Source organism: Aedes albopictus, chromosome 2, assembly GCF_035046485.1.
Source record: "Aedes albopictus strain Foshan chromosome 2, AalbF5, whole genome shotgun sequence".
Taxonomy (NCBI): domain Eukaryota; kingdom Metazoa; phylum Arthropoda; class Insecta; order Diptera; family Culicidae; genus Aedes; species Aedes albopictus.
The window spans coordinates 239,564,540-239,581,417 of NC_085137.1; the positions used below are offsets into that span (position 1 = coordinate 239,564,540).

General features: G+C 40.8%; 1 protein-coding gene across 1 annotated transcript in view; it reads right to left on the minus strand.

The window, feature by feature from the left end:
- Positions 1 to 3,597: 3,597 nt before the first annotated feature.
- Positions 3,598 to 16,878, minus strand: part of LOC109420085 (tudor and KH domain-containing protein homolog) — a 30,117-nt gene continuing 16,836 nt past the window's right edge. Inside the window, exons 2-4 of the mRNA XM_019694394.3 lie at positions 6,149 to 6,639; positions 5,307 to 6,086; positions 3,598 to 4,862 (exon numbers count right to left, since the gene is read on the minus strand). Coding sequence (XP_019549939.3) covers positions 4,156 to 4,862; positions 5,307 to 6,086; positions 6,149 to 6,596 — 1,935 coding nt within the window. The 5' untranslated portion in view covers positions 6,597 to 6,639 and the 3' untranslated portion in view covers positions 3,598 to 4,155. The remainder of the gene's footprint in view (positions 4,863 to 5,306; positions 6,087 to 6,148; positions 6,640 to 16,878) is intronic.

Consider the following 16,878-nt stretch of genomic DNA (forward strand, 5'->3'; position numbering starts at 1 on the left):
CGCCTCGGCTATATGGGCCCTGCTCACAAAATATCCCATTCAAAAATAAAAACAATTTGAAAAAAGTGTTACTTTTTGGTGCCGGGAAACTGCAGGAGGCAAAACGCCTTTTTAGGTGAGGCAAAACGCCTGCTGGCATTTCCCGCTTTGACTTGTTGTGAAATACCAAGAGGCTCCATCGAACTCTTCCCAGCGGCAAATGAAGGAGTAGGAGGCGCGTGGTGGTTTAATGGCTTGATTCCATATCATCAGCGCGCAATGTCTTAATTTATGTGCGCTGCGAATTAGGGAATCTTCCCAAATGTGGAAAATCGTCGTTTTTTACACTTTTCTTTCGACAATAGCAGCCGTTCTTGGGCTTAACCTGCTCAGTTTTAGTTCTAGTTTGCTTGTATCTAACGAAAACCTCCACAATATGATGAAATCGCGTGAAGGCGTTTTGCCCCCGGGGGGCGTTATGCCCGAAGTTCCCCTAAGAATACCGAAAGGCACCATGCCAGTGATGACGCAGAACGCATCGTGTCACACGGTACAATATGCACTCACAACCCTCAGGCACATCAGCCTATAAGTACTTTCCAGCTTACCACGGTAGCTTTCGGTAATGTCGTTAGCAAAACCGTCGATCACCACTCCCACCGGGAACATTAACCTCAATACCTTTTTGTACATGTTAAAGAGCGCGGGTGCGATTCCCGCCGCAGCTGTCAGGAAAAATTTTCGGCTGTGCCACTGGGCGTTGCATGCTAGTCCGTTGTCTAGTGTCGTGCTTCCTTCAAAGAGCAAATAGCTCACTGGAAGCATTAAAGGTATCTGTGTAATTTTTTGAATGTACTGATGAGCGAGATGAATGACAGATGGCGCTCGCGTTTGCCAAAGTCGCGCTCAAGATCGAGATGAGGGCAAGCAAAATGGCCTGTTATTAGGGTCTCCGTCAGAGTACTAATTCGAATCTGTGAGGTGATGCCTGCAGGGTCGTGATGACTAAGACACGAGGTTCCATGGCTCCCACCGAGCAATCTCCAAAGATGTTGGAGTGATTCATTGAGTGGCTCTTCCCGCGTCATGACCCTAGTGCATGGCCTTCTTTCGTAAGATCACCGGGGACTTGGACTGGCAATGAGAGGAGGGTCACAAAAGAGAAACTTGTGGGGATTGCAAAATCCTTTGGCGATGGTAAGACTCCAGGAATTCCAAATCTGGCCTTAACAGTAACCATTGCAGAGGCCCATGATATGTTCGGATCGGCTTCCGTGGACTCAAGAAGCTGGAAATACGCAGGCCTCATACCTTGCTGTCCTCCAAAACGATCGAGTCAAGAAGTTCATAGCGGCAAAATAGGCAGCTAAACTCGAGGGTACGAACTTCACTATCTTAGCCCCTCTCCAAAGCAATACCTTCTCTTGGTCCCGGAAAAACGATGGGCTTGGTGGTAGTGGGAATTATTTAGTGTTTTGAAGAGAAAGTAGTCCGTTCTCCATCGCTGGTATCAGAGTTGGTCCCTGCCCCTCTGTTGAGCACCGTAAAAACAGTCAGATAAGTCAACGCACCTAAATCCGAGTTTTCAACTAAAACGTGGAGGTTGTGCGTGAAAGTGGGTATCCCTGAGAAAATCATCGGCCTCATTAAAGTACAGTACATGACATTTTCGTGCAGAGTACTACACAACGGTGTCTTGTCCGATTCACATCGAATGTATCCTATCACCGCTACCACGGCATAAATATCACAAGGCTTTGTACACCGTGACCGCTACTGTCCTTCATCGTAATGGACGAGATCCTGGTAGGTGCGATTGATCGTGAACCAAGTCGTGAGTTGCTGTGGCAGCCCATTACCATGGAGCACCTAAATAACTACGAATTGGCTGATGACGTTGCTCTCTTAACGGCGCTTTGATATGCAGAGTGAAAGTAAGCTACATGATCTTGCCGATCGCTCCTCGGCGGCAGGTCTTACCATCAACGCCAACAAGACCAAATCGTTCGATGTAAACACGGTCAACCCTTCCTGCTTTACAGTAGCTGGGCAAGCAGTGAGAATGAATGTTGAAAGCTTCCAATATCTTGGTAGCCAAATGGCGGCCGATGGTGGCACCAAGATTGACATAGGTGCATGGATCAAGACGGCGAGGGCTGCCTTTGCGAGTTTAAGAAGTGTATGGAGAAACAATTAGATTAGTCGACGTACCAACATCCGAATTTTCAACACGAACGTGAAATCGGTGCATCTGTATGCCAGTGAAACTTGGTGTGCTTCAACAGAGAACACTGCAGGTCTTCATCGATAGATGCCTGCGGCATATAATTCGTGCATGGTGGCCTTACAATTGGATCTCCAATGTGCAGCTTCATCGTCGATGTCATCAAACGCCGATAGCGACAGAAATTCTGGAGCGAAAGTGGAGGTGTGTCGGCCACAGTCTACGCAGGGGCAGGAACGAAATCTGCAAACAAGCGTTAAAACCCAGCAGGACATCGCAGCAGAGGCAGACCCGGGGCTGTCCATAAACCACGTGGTCATTTTTTTGGGACTTTTCAACCCCCCCCCCCCTCCCGCGTGGTCATTTGTCCATACAAAATTTTTAATTTGTCCATACAAAATGATCATTGGCCGAACCACCCCCCCCCCCCCCAAACCACGTGGTTTATGGACAGTCCCAGAGGCTCATGGCCACAGCCATCGCCATAGCCAATCGCCCAAGATGGGCAATGTTTCAATTCGGCCCTCTGAACCACCATTGGTGCTCAGGATTAATAGTAAGTAAAGTAGTGAAAGTTGGGCTGCTGTATGTCAGTGAAAGCAGGTGTGTATCAGTGGAGAAAGGTCTTCACATGCAGATGCCTCCAGCATATAATACGTGCATGCTAGGCTTATTATTGGATTTCCAACGCGTAGCTACATCGTTGATTGCATCAAAAGCCGATATCAATAGAAATTTGGGAGTGAGAGTGTATGTGATTTGGCTCCATTCTACCGAGAGGGTTGGAGTGGGGTTGTGATCTGCAAGCAAGCGTTGTACTGGAATCCGACAGGACATCGCTGCTAAGGTATGCTCAACAAAGCCTTAAGAACGAAATAAAGGAACTCGACAGAAAGTCAAGACGATGGCGGACAATCGCACAGGACGCAAAGTGAAACAGCTGGTTAACATGATGTTATCAAATGGTGGTGAACAGCTTAAATTTCATAACACATAGTTTTTGATTCGAAGAATCTTTTGACGAAAGAAACATTTCTAAATTATATTGAAATCATCTTGCCCCGGTGTACCTTAACTTACTAGCAAGGAGTCGATTTTCTTATTAGACCTTCACGTAAATTCTTTACAGCTTGTACCGAATTAGCAGAAAGTCTCCAAGAAATTCAAGGCAAGAATTAAGAGTCGCCAAGGACCTTTTTTTTCTATAAGATAGGCGATGTCCATATACTACGTAGACTCATGTTTGGCCATCTTAGACCCCCCTCCCTCATAGACCTTCATCCACACAAAATTTTCGAAATTTGATTGCAGCGTAGACTTTGGCTAGACTCCCCCTCCCCCCTCAAAGTCTCAAAGGCTAGGGACAGGCCCATAGGAAAATGGTTATGGAAACATTTTTTCGATATAAGTATTTCTTTATTAAACATCAAATGTTTGCATATATTAAACACAATAAAACTGATCGTCCTTGATGATCGACGATATAGCATATTATAGACATTTTTGAGTTCAACATTAATCAACTAAGGGCTTCAAAAGCTACTATCAGAATTCATTGAATCTTTGTTGGAGCTAGGTTTTCCTAATACAAAATACATCTCATAACAGTGCTGTATAACGCTTTTCCTCTAAAAATATAATTCACATTTTTCATTCTATGTTTTACATGCTGATTCATCATTTCATCTGTCATAAGTACGTTCATTTCATTATCATCTATGTAGTTTTAATCTACCTACGCAAAATGTAATCAGAGCTGGGAAAACTTCAAAGGAACGAAAAGTCTATATACTTTTTTTTAAATAATATACTTCATGGTCAAATTTCAAACTATTTACAATAATCGATTGATTTGAAAGTAAGGGCGAGTATCAAATTTGAATAAAAATGAATGTCGACAAAAAGTCAATCGGTTTGACTGTTGGACAAAAATCTTAATGTTTCCCTATATCCTAATTCATCAGACCATTGATTTGCTGCTCTTCTTCTACGATTTCGTTCCAATCTTGCATTCGTGAACCGTTTCCGTTTGGCTTACCGTTCGTGTAGCTATTACTGGTTAAGTCTTTTGAACTTTCGCTTCGAAGTGATGATGAAGTCGTCTTTTCAGCTTGCAGGAAATCGTTACTGGCGGCAGTCACATCTGCCCTGGGACTCCCGTTGGATGATGGCTTCTGATTGGCGAGACTTTTGAACGGTTCCTGGGGGTTTGTCTCAGTGGATGGCACTGGTACCGAGCTGCTAGGCTGAGATGCTGGTTCACGTTTAGGCGAGGTTGTTGAACTGGGAGTCTCGTCGTTGGATAGATCCTGCGGTGGTTTCCGGCTGGGCTGGATCGTTGTAACCACGGACGAAACCGTGTCCGTAGTGTTGGACCCCGATGAAAGGTCGTTAAGTCTTTCGGAGCTAGAGGCCTGGGAGCCTCCGTCCAAACGCAGTACATGACTTCGGCACAGATCGCCAAAGTTCGGAGTTACCTTGGCATGGCCTTCGGTAACCAGCTCGAGTGCAATGTTGACATTGGAACCCTCCGCGGAGACATCGAACAGCTCGACACCGGGGATGGGCGAGCCTTCTCGATCTCGAGATTCGTGGTTGCCTCGGTGCCCTTTCTTCTTGTACGTCGCAATGCGGGAGAGTAGCTTCTTCCACTGAGCCGCTGTAATTGCAATCAACACGCATAGCATTAATTAATGTTTTTTCAACACGTGAACACTTGATATTATAACGTTTTGAAGGGCTTAACTGCCCTTGATCGCATAATTGTCCCATATGAATAGGAAACCCAGCAAATATGGGACTGATATGCGATCATAGGCAGCTAAATAAACAGAAAAGAAAAACAACTTCTTGAACACCATCATTCTCCTATATGGGATGGTTGAGTCTAAAATGAAACATACTCTTGAGCATGAATGGCATAAAATGGTAGACCCTAATATAGGTGTACGGCAGTATCTACGGCCAAAAGTTTGGGAAGGTTGTAAACGAGAGCTGCTATCGTAGGGAGATATCGAGATTGCTGAAAACAGCATCGGACGACGCACAAACTGCTACAAACTTTGCCATATGATTTTGAGAATATAAAAGTAAATTTACGTACCATGCGTAAGCTCCTCGAATCGGGTGATTGCCAGCGGATCCCACTCTTCCTCACCCGTCGTTGAGCTGATCACGTTGTTTGGCTCCACGTGTGCCAGGAAACATTCAATGGCTTGGAAGCGAAGCGCTAAGAAATCCGGCCGCAGTTCATACACTTCCGAAGGCTTGATGTATTGATTGTCACCATAGTCAACGAAGAACAAATCCAGCACCACTTCACCAGGTTTGAACTCATTCGGCAGGATGGCGATCACTTCGGCCCGGTACCATTTTCCATCGGCGTTGAACTCGGCAGCCACGATCTGGCCAAGATATGGTTTGCGTATCTGGTGTAGGTTGCGATTATCCTGCTGATTGTAATACTGAGTCATGGTGTCCACAAGAACATCCAGTTCGGATGACTGAGGACCGACTAGCTGTAGATAGAACCGACTCGGTGAGATAACTGCCGATACGAATACCTCCAGTTGATTGGAAGTGCTTGATGACTTGAGTTTCTCGATGGTCGGTGGAAGTACTTCTCTCGGAACTGGGGTTGCCGTGATGCTACTCGGAGGGGTACGAATACGCGGTTCACGGCGGATATCCAAATGCTCCTGGCTTTTCCTTAGTTCGGCATCTTCTTTAACTTTGTTAGCTATCAGGGATTTTGCAACGCTTATCTGCTTGGGCGTTCCAGTGATCATGATGCGACGACTATCTCCTAGCGTGCGAGATCCTTCGATCCATACCTTTGCCATCGACTTGCGACAAATTTCTTGCAACTCGTCTCCGCAACGTCCTGCAATTAAAAAAAGCATGTTAAGTCATGTAATCTATAATCTCTCCACTAAGTTATCTCACCCAGAATTTTCCCACACGCACTCTGTGGAACTAGCATCTCATCGGTTTGCGTGACCTGCCGCGAAGCCTCCTTCATGATCAGATCTTCGGCAGCGCGGATGCCCGCCTCCGTCCCTCGAATCTCGCAAATCTGGTGCGAATCATCCAGATCTCGAAACTGTATATTGGTTTGGGTTGTGTCCTGGATGTGCCGCAAGGTGTAACCTTTCCGTCCCACTACCAGCGGAATCACTTTGTTCGATAGTGTTATCTCCACCGATTTGATCTCTTCTTTGCTCATCATGCGCACCAGTTTTGCAATCTTGGAGAAACCTCCCCCATCCGGTTCGGATGTTGACTCATCGAATTCTTCCTTTTTCTTCTTAAGGAGGGTGTAAATGTAGGCACCACCTATACTTAGCAGTGATACCCCGATGATGATGGGGATGGTAGCCGGAGATTTGTTCATTGTGGGTTTGATTTAAGAGTATGTGTCAGTTCAAGTCGTAAATCTGAAAGTTAATAGAATTAATAAACCATTGAATTATTTGCCAGTTATAGGAGCGTCTGTTATGTTAGGGGCGGTTGATCAACGTCCGAGTAAGGACTCCAAGTTCAACCGTGCACTATGGTCCTCCGAAAACAAATATTTGACCATGTCTACGAGCATGTTAAGCCGTTTGTACACAGGGTCAAATATTTGTCCCAAAAGAAACCAACTTTCAAACATCTTGTTTGACTCGATCGAAATTATATTAGTGTCAAACTGGTGTTGTTTCTTAAGTTCTTTCCTTGTCAAATATTTGACCCTGTGTACTTCAGGTCTTATTTTTTTATGTGGAATATCAAATGCTTTCGGTATCGCGTGAAATATACTGGAAATATATAGTATTTGATAGCTTATATTGAAATAAATTAGGATATCATAATGTTTTCAAGATCAAATCATTTTTAGCCACAAGTAATAGACAACCAAGTTCAATCCAAAAAGTGTGTATAATAGAGAATAGACGCTAAGAGTTTCATCATTACTTAACAAATCCTATGAAGGAAGTAATTGATTTGTACATTCCGCACGTCTAAAGAGATCATGAACTTATGTTGGTTTTTGATGTTCTTAACATTTATTTATTCAACATCATGTTTAAAATAAGATATAATCAATAATAGTACCGTGATTTCGGGTGAAATTGATCACTTTTCACAATTTTTGGCGTCTTATTTTTGAATTGTTATCGATATGATCAAACTCAATGCTTTAAAACAAGTACGGCCAGGGATTTCATCAGTCAACGAAGTTGAAACTTTTACAACAAATCATTTTATTGTGGTAAATATCATTAAACAAAAAATCAAAAATTTCACTTTCGGGGTGAAATTGATCAGTCAGTGAAATGCCTTTGTTAGTCCTGAAAAGATTTTTTCTACCACTCCAGAATGCGAAAAGCAATGCAAAACTTTTACAACTTTACTAATTTCACAGCGCAACATTTTATTGTCTCAAGAGCAAACTTATGTGTCTCTGACAGATTTTGGGCCGCTGAATTCGAATCCGGGCCCAGATTTGCTCCAGCACGTCAGAATTTTGAGCTATACCTCAATTTATAGGGCAAAATATTCGATTTTGGGCTTTTTTGACTGCCAGCCGTTAAGCATGGAAATATTTTTTTTAAGAAATCAAAAGGTAAATTGGTCAATTGACATCTAAATTAACGACTCATGCAGAATATTTCGTTTTACTAAATCGAATTTGATAGTTTTGGGCGATTTATGTTAGGCACGATATTTCCCATACAAGTCAGCCTCCAAAAATTGCAAGCAAGTTTATATACTAACATAAAATGCTTAAATCAATCAAATTTGATTTGGTAAAACAAATATTTTGCATGAGTCGTTAATTTAGATGTTAATTGACCAATTTACCTTTTGATTGCTTACAAAAAATATGTCCATGCTTAATGGCTGACGTGCTGGAGCAAATCCGAGCCCGGATTCGAATTCAACGGCCCAAAATCTGACAGAGACACATAAGTTTGCTCTTGAGACAGACCAAAAGATAAATTTTGTTACGCTGTGTTTTTTAATTTTTTAAGTTTAAAGTTTAATAAATGGAAGAATGACGCCTGAAAATATGCAATTTTCATACTAAATTAGTGATTTTTTCCGGAAAAGTACAATTTTATGCATACATTTTGATATTTATAGAACTTTTGATGACGAATTTGGGTTTGGCGAATACTGGGCAACTATAAACATTCATTCGAGGGCCCATATAGCCGAGGCGGTAAACGCACGGGTATTCAGCATGACCATGCTGAGGGTGACGGGTTCGATTCCCGGTCGGTCCAGGATCTTTTCGTAAAGGAAATTTCCTTGACTTCCTTGGGCATAGAGTATCTTCGTGCCTGCCACACGATATACACATGCAAAATGGTCATTGGCAGAGGAAGCTCTCAGTTAATAACTGTGGAAGTGCTCATAGAACACTAAGCTGAGAAGCAGGCTTTGTCCCAGTGAGGACGTTACGCCAAGAAGAGGAGAGGAAACATTCATTCGAATATTCATTACATGTGCGATACAGCTACGGTAACAAAAGTTTGAAAGTGTCTTTGAAATTCGCCTAACACACAGTTAAGGAAAATATGGAATTGAATGCAGAAATGTGAGACTACATAATTGGCTGTAGAACACGTGAACTCATAATGTAGTAACCCTTGAGCCAGATAATGACCATTTTCCACAAATTGATTTAAGTTTAAAGCGTTATGTTTAACAAATAAAAATGGCCCTCAGGTTTACCAATTTCACCCCATGTATGTAGAGCGAGTCGCTCGAAAACTGCGAGTGCTTGCAGGTCCTTCTCGAGCAAAGTCCATGTTTTGTGTGCGTAGAGGTCCACCGGCCTTATAAGCGTTTTGTTCATGGTTCATTTGGTTCGCGGGTATTTTTTTTAACCGTAGCTTCTCCACGCTCCACGCCCATAATAGGCCCGAATTCCATTGATGACGCGCCTTAGAATTTCACTGCTCACATTGTTCTCAGCCGTCCGTAAGAATCCGAGGTACACGAATTCCTCCACCACCTCAAAGGTATTCCCGACTATCGTGACATCGCTACGTAGACGGATCCGACGTGTTCGGTTCCATCTACCAGCACATACATTGTTTTTGACGCATTCATTCATATGAATAATGTTTAGTAAATACCCTTTACTAAATCTATGTGAAGCCGTGAAACTTCACAGAGTATTTACTCAGTTTTTTTATATGGCCTATTCAGAATCAGCCTGACCTTGGCTGCTTCGCGCTTCGGCGAGATTCGAATGAGCTGGATAGTTCACCCGAAATCCTTACGCAGTTTTCTACACCGTCCATCGTTGCTCTAACCAGTCAGCTTCCCAGGAAAGCCGTTTTCGTCCATGATTTTGCATATTCTCCGTGCAGCTGAAACCCGGAATTTTCGACTAGCGAAGTTGGATTTTTCTCCAAATCCGTGCGTCGGACCTAACTTCGGAAGTAGTGCGCTGTATAGCGGACCAGGTTTACTATACAGCGCACCACTTCCGAAGTTAGGTCCGACGCACGGATTTGGAGAAAAATTCAAGTTCGCTAGTCGAAAACTCCGATTTTCAACTAAATTGAGAATAGCTCTGTGCGGTCGATACTGTCGTATGCCGCTTTTAGGTCGATGATGCGTTGAGACCTAGTATTTACGGCATTTCTGGAGGATTTTCCGTAAGGTGAAGATCTAGTCCGTTGTCGACCGGCCGTCGATGAAGCCGGCTTGATAACTTCCCACGAACTCATTAATTTTTGGTTGAGAGATGACCATCTGGGATGGCACAATCAGTTTTTAATTAGTGTCAAACAGATGTTTACTACTGAGCACCTTAATGGCGATATTACTGGCACTGAAAGTGGCGAGGTAACTGACGTAGAAGCATGGGCGTAACTATGGAGATTTGCCAGTGGATGCACTACATACAAATATTCATTAGTTCATCCATTCATCATTCATCGCTCCATATATCACAGCAATACATTTAAGTTCTAGAGGGTGCCTGGCATTCCTGATAGTTTCGCCTATGCGACAACAAGTTGGATGGCGGGCATTGGCGGAGACAAGCCGTGGCAAAAAGAGGCAATTGCCCCTCTTAACTATATTTCTGTTCATTAGAACGCCAAAAACGATGCCAGAAATATTTAATTTCATGAACAGAAACACTTCACCGCCAGAAAATTTCACTATAGATCAAATGAAGATTTTTTCCTGAGTGTAGATACGCCACAAAATGTTTCAGAAAATTTAACCAAATAAATGCAATCATTTTGGCACCAAAAAAATTTTAGTTGGCTTAGCTCAAAAAGTCTTCAACTGTCTTCTACTGTTCTTGATTTGCAAAATCAAGAAGATTGATATGTCGGAAGACAGCATTCAGAACAAAAATCATGAACTGGCCACTTCCTCGGGGCAACAGGTTTCCGGAGAACCTCCGATAGTGGCGAATATATCCCAGAAAGTCTCAAAATGCATTCTAGAGTTCTTGTTTTGCAAAATCATGAAGTTGAAAGTGTTGCAAGTCCGGATTCAGAAAAAAAATCACGAACTGATGGTTTTCCCGGGGTTCACAAAAAAATACAAACTAGCCACCAGATTCCCGGAGTACCTCCAATAGTATTCAATAGTCCAGAAAGTTTCGAAATAGAGTTCTTGTTTTGCAAAACCATGAAGATTGATATGTCGCAAGATAGGGTTCAGAAAAAAAAAATACGAACTGGCCACTTCCCCGGATCGAGGTTCCCGGAGTATCTTATCGGAGTAGTGGCCAATATGTCCAGAAAGTCTCGGAATGCCTTCTAGAGTTCTTGTTTGGCAATGTGGCCACTATAAGCGATAAGGATAACCGCATCCGTAAAGTGGATTCCAGCTCTCAAAACTAGAAAGAATTTATGATTGATAGCCGCAAAAAATAGCAATTTGAATTTTAGAATTTTTGTCGAAATGAGGTTTGGGGACGTAATTGTTAATGTTGAAAATAATCAAAATTGCAAAACCAACAAATGCTTTGTTTTAACTTGGCAGAATGTCATGAAATTGAAAGAAATTGCTTAGAATAGCTTAGCTCTGTCAACCCTTGGGGATGTCCTTCAAAAAGGTAGCTTTTTATAATTATTCAGATTTCTATGGCTGCATGTTGGGGTAAAACGACCTAGATAGGGTATCGAACCACTTGGGCAGCGGCCGATATTTTGGGCACTCTTCGCTATAACTCAGTCAATTCCAAACCAATTGACTTGAAATTGTGTACATGGCTACCCGAGCAAAGTCTGATAGCAAATTGAAAACTAATTTTGATGTTGAGATATTGCAAATCTTGATAACTCAGGTTGTTCTCGTTTTGGTCGTTTTAACGGTTAAAACATCAAAAATGAGAGCAGAAAAATGTTCCTGTAACAGCAAATTGAAAACAATTCCTGCTATCGATGATAGCAAATTGATAACTGTTTTTGTTATCAGCGCAAGAAAAATGAAAAATCGTTAAATGTAGAGTTTTTCGGTTGATATCAAATCATCAATGCAATTGTATAATTGCACTAATGATATATCCCTAGAGTTAGTTTACATAGTTTACTAAAAGATTTAAAACTTTTCTAGCACTAAATATTTACATTATTTTAAAATGACAGCAAACTGAAAACAAAAAATTTGAAATCAAATTAAATGAAGATAAACTGATATCAAAACGTGATATCAATTTGTTGCTGAATACAAATCATGTTTTCGATTTGCTGTAATTTTGTTGTTGGACTTTGCTCGGGTAGATACTATACGTATCTCATCGCGTTTCAAAAATTGTGTAAATTGGTTCAAAATTGGCTGAGTTATAGCAGAAAAGTGCCCAAAATAGGACCCCTGCGGAGATGGTTCCACTTTCCTATCTTTTTCATTCATCTTTCCATGGATTCCAACCGAAATTGTTCCATGCATTTCTTTAGAAAATTCTGCAGGGATTTCCTTCAAAAAGTCTTGGACGAATTTCTTCAGCATGCTCTCCAAGCATTCTTTCATAATATCATCCATGGATTGATGGATAGAAATTTCTCCACAGTTCCAGGAGTTTCCCCGGAAAATGCTCCATAGATTCTCTCAGAAAACTATCCTGAGATACTATCAAAAATTTATTTACGGATTCCTTAAAAAAATCCAGATTTTTTTTTCAGGGAATCAAAAGTTTAAAATTCCTTTAGAAATTTCACAAAAGATTTCTTTAGCAAAACTTTCAATGTTTTGTTCATGAATTCTTCCAGAAATATTTTATGATAATCCTTAAAGGAATTCCTTAAGATAATCTTTCAGAAATTCATGTAAAAATCTTCAAAGTTCATTTTAGAAATTCTTCCAGAGATTTCTTCGGAAATCCTTTATGGATTCCTTTCGAAATCACACTCCAGGGATTAATTCAAAAAATCTTCTTAAAGTTGAATTCATAAATGAATATATAGATTTTCTAAGGAAATTACTGGCAGAATTCTTGAAGAAATTCTTACAGGTATTTCAGAAGGAATCTATCAGAAAAGGCTTTCTAGAGGAATCTCTGGAGAATTAAAAAAAATCAATGGAAGAATTTTAAAAGAAATCCGTGAATGGGTTTCTGAATGAATCGTTCGTGAAATTACTGGAGGCATCTCTCGAAAAATTTCGCAAGGAATTCCTAAAGTATTTCTGATGGAATTCATGGAAGAATTTCTGAAACAACCATTTTTAATATTCTATAATAAACCTTAGATAAACCTACTAAATTTCTTTCCCATGATTCAAGCTCCTTCAATATGTCTCTTGCCGCCAAATGACTATAATACTCGATACGCCAAATTATCACTGCCACCCCCCCCCCCATATCAGGATCCTGACTCCGCTAGTGATTGCGGGAACTACCGTGCGATCGATCACGCTATTGAGTGCTGCCTACAAGCTACTCTCCCAAATTTTTTGCCACCGTCTATCACCTGTTGCAAGAAAATTCGTGGGGCAATATCTGGCTGGATTCATGGGTGCACGCGCTACAACGGACATCAAGTTTTGCAGAAATGCCGCAATGTGGCCACACACGACACCAGCAGAGAAATTCAGAGACGCATTGTGGCAGGAAATCGAGCCTACTTTGGACTCCGCAGAACTCTACGATCGAACAAAGTTCGCCGTCGCACGTAGTTAATCATCTACAAAAAACTGATTAGACCGTTACTTCTCTATGGGTACGAAGCATGGATTATGCGTGAACAGGACCATCCGTTGGACGTTTCGAACGGAAGGTGCTCCGTACCATCTACGGCAGAGTGCAGATGGAAGACGGTACTTGGAGAAGGCGAATGAATCACGAGCTACATGATCTGTTAAGACAGGCCTGCTCAACCTTTTACGGCAGCGAGCCACATGTGTCACTCCATATCAGCCACGGGCCAAAAATTAAAATACGACGATAATAAACTTTTTTTCATTTTTCTGAAATGTGCTAGTCAAGATGATGGCTTTAACCCGAAAAAAAAAAATAGAATTCTAAAAATGAAAATGAAACTTTTGTTTCAACACTGATTATCTGATTCTCTGATCTTCTGACTTTTTGATTTTTAATTTTTTGATTTTTAGATTAACTGATTCTCTGATACTCTGATTATCTGATTCTCTGATTCTCAAACTTTTTGATTTTTTACAATATTTTTTTCGATTTTTTTTTATTTTTTTATTCTCTGATTCTCTGATTTGTAAAATAAGATGTTTCGTATGCATCCTCCCTAAGACTAAGACAATTTATTTATTTACATATTACCGATTGGAAAAAGCATTTTTTTTTCGATTTTGCTGTATCCTGAATCCTAGAAATGTTTCTATGTTGTACCGCTCTGGTATTTTACGACATCTGCTGAAATCAAAGCCAAAAACAAATACCGTCAAGGCGCCATTCACCGTGGGGGCTCCATTACCGTGTGCCTTCGAATATTTTTTCATTATTTCCATATTATGATCGAATGATATGACAATTTCCCTTCAATTTCACCAATACAACACTAATGTATTGTTACCATGTCAAAACGCTCATTAGAAACATTTAAAAGTATCATTTTGACACTAAAGTGTGTTTACATGAAGCGGGTTTCTGCTCGTTCACTGCATTCATAGTGAAAAAACAAAAACTGCGCTAAGGTGATTTAAGCGATAAACTAAATGTAGTAACGTTTTTATTCCACCAAAAAGCAATTAAATTCACATATCAGGTATGTATTTTGCATTACCGAAGTAAGTTTAACAAGAAAGTACGATTAATCGTACTTTTTAATTGAAACAAAAAGGCACGGTAAATGGGTACCCTAAAAATCAATGGTCTCCATTCACCGTGCCCCATATTATCCCATATATCTAGAAAAAATCGAAAATTTGAACATTCGTTTTTCTAATAAAATCTTGCAAGTTATTACTTGAAATGAATTTAAACGAAGAAAATTCCCTTGGCTGGGTTGTTTTGATCATTTTCAAACAAAGTAGAATACAATTTTTCATACACGGTGAATGGGTCCCTACTACCACGGTGAATGGTGACCTACCACGGAATTAGGCGACCCTACTACCCTTTACTAATTGTACCATATCACCAAATTTTGTGATTTTTTTTTACTTCTGTGGATATTACTTTAATTTTAACCTATAATGAAGGCAATTAAAAGCGCCACCAACAATGTTTATGAGACTGGCGTCAAATGACAGCCCCTATTTGCCCCGAGTCCTCTTAGATCCACGGTGAATGGTGCCTTGACGGTATCTGAATGATCGTAGAATTATAATTGATTTTTTTGAAATATAATTCAAAAGTTACGCAAATTTCTTGTTCAAATATTTTTTTCACTGGTAAAAGGAAATTCTATTATTTTTCTTCATTCGTGTCGCGGGCCGCACAAAATGTCGTCGCGGGCCGGATCCGGCCCGCGGGCCGTACGTTGGGCACCCCTGTGTTAAGAGAACCAAACATTGACTTCTTCTTCTTCTTCTTTATGGTTCGACGTTCTCACTGGAACTTGGCCTGCCTCTCTCCAACTTAGTGTTCTTTGAGCACTTCCACAGTTATTAATTGAAGGGCTTCCCGAGCAGGAAATGAACCATACCCAACGAGGTATTGGTTTGGTGTTGAGGACTGCTTGAGGTATTGTTCAATTATGGAAAAATAGCTATTTGTATGGGAAAATCGCCGATGATTATTTAGGTATTGCCATACCTGATGTTATTATTCACGCGTTATGCACAGAATACACACCAGTTATTATTTTAGGTATTTTACCTCTTATGCAGGGCTACTCAATACCTCATTCAGGTTGTAGGTATTCGGTTTGTCATACCTGAGTTAGGTATTCTTCAGTTATTTTCTCCTGCTCGGGTTTCTTTACCTGCCATTGCATGAATTTGTATATTGTGAGGCATGCACAATGATACACTATGCCCAGGGAATCGAGAAAATTATCCCAACCGGAACGGGAATCGAAACCGCCGTTTCCGGATTGGCGATCCATAGCCTTAACCACTAGGTTAACTGGAGACCCCAACTAACCATCGTCCCATAACCCGAAAAAAAAATCGGCAATCCGACCGAATGGTGTGCATCGAGAGAGATGGATCGATCAAGTGGAGGACGATCTGCGTCTGACCTGTAAGGTAAGTAAGATGTTTACTGTTCAGTTCATTTCTTGTCAAATATTTGGTCCTATGTACTATTAAGTCGTAAACTTACTCTTGCAATGGTAAATCGGTGATAAGTCTTATTACGCGTTCAAACTCATTTGAACATTTTTATTGCCAACAGCTTCGTAATGTATACCAATCTTGATAACAACAAACTAGCAAATGCGGGATTTTTAGGCAAACTGGTATATCAAGTAATACCCCCAAATAGTTCACACATATATCTCTTTTAATTAAAGTATCCCAAGGCGTTAATTGATTATAATAGGTCACGTATTTCTGGTCAACACATTTCGACTGACATAACACTGTATGGCAAGTATCTCCAATTGGCGTTGAAAAAACAGAGCATCATCTGAGAAGGCAATGTTTATTTTCACCATAGGTATACAGATTCGTTACTTAGTGTTTTTCCATTTTTCTTCTGTCGTGTCGTCTCAACTGACGTAGAGTTGTTTCTCAGCTTAGAATTCTGTCAGTATTTCAAAAGTTATTAGCGGAGAGTTTTCATTACAGGCTATTCAGATACGACGATGCTCTATGCCAGCCCGAGTGGGTCAGGCATTATTATCTTCACTAAACTTCCTGGGCCGTACCTGTAATAGAACCCCGATATTTGTAAGCATGGTTTTGATGAATATGGTATTGTCGCACTGGAGCTAATAATCCAAAATCACATATAAATCACATACACATTAGCATTAGCTATGAAGGGGATTAGTGTATCCCGTCTATAAAACTACTTGTGACTAGTACACTCAGCGAAGTAAACTACCGAAATTCGTCAAAATACCTTATGAAATTTAGCCATAACTGTAAAGTATGAATGCCATAAGAATACTTTATGAAAATTGAACATGCTTATTATGACCTAATTACATAAGATAAACTTATGAAAGGGGTAGAAAAATCGTAAAATGATGCAGACTGGAATCGATCCATGAACGTCGAGATCACTGAGCTCGTGCCCAACCCATGCGGCTATCGACGCTTGAGAATATCGTCTTGCTAAATGTGTATAAAAG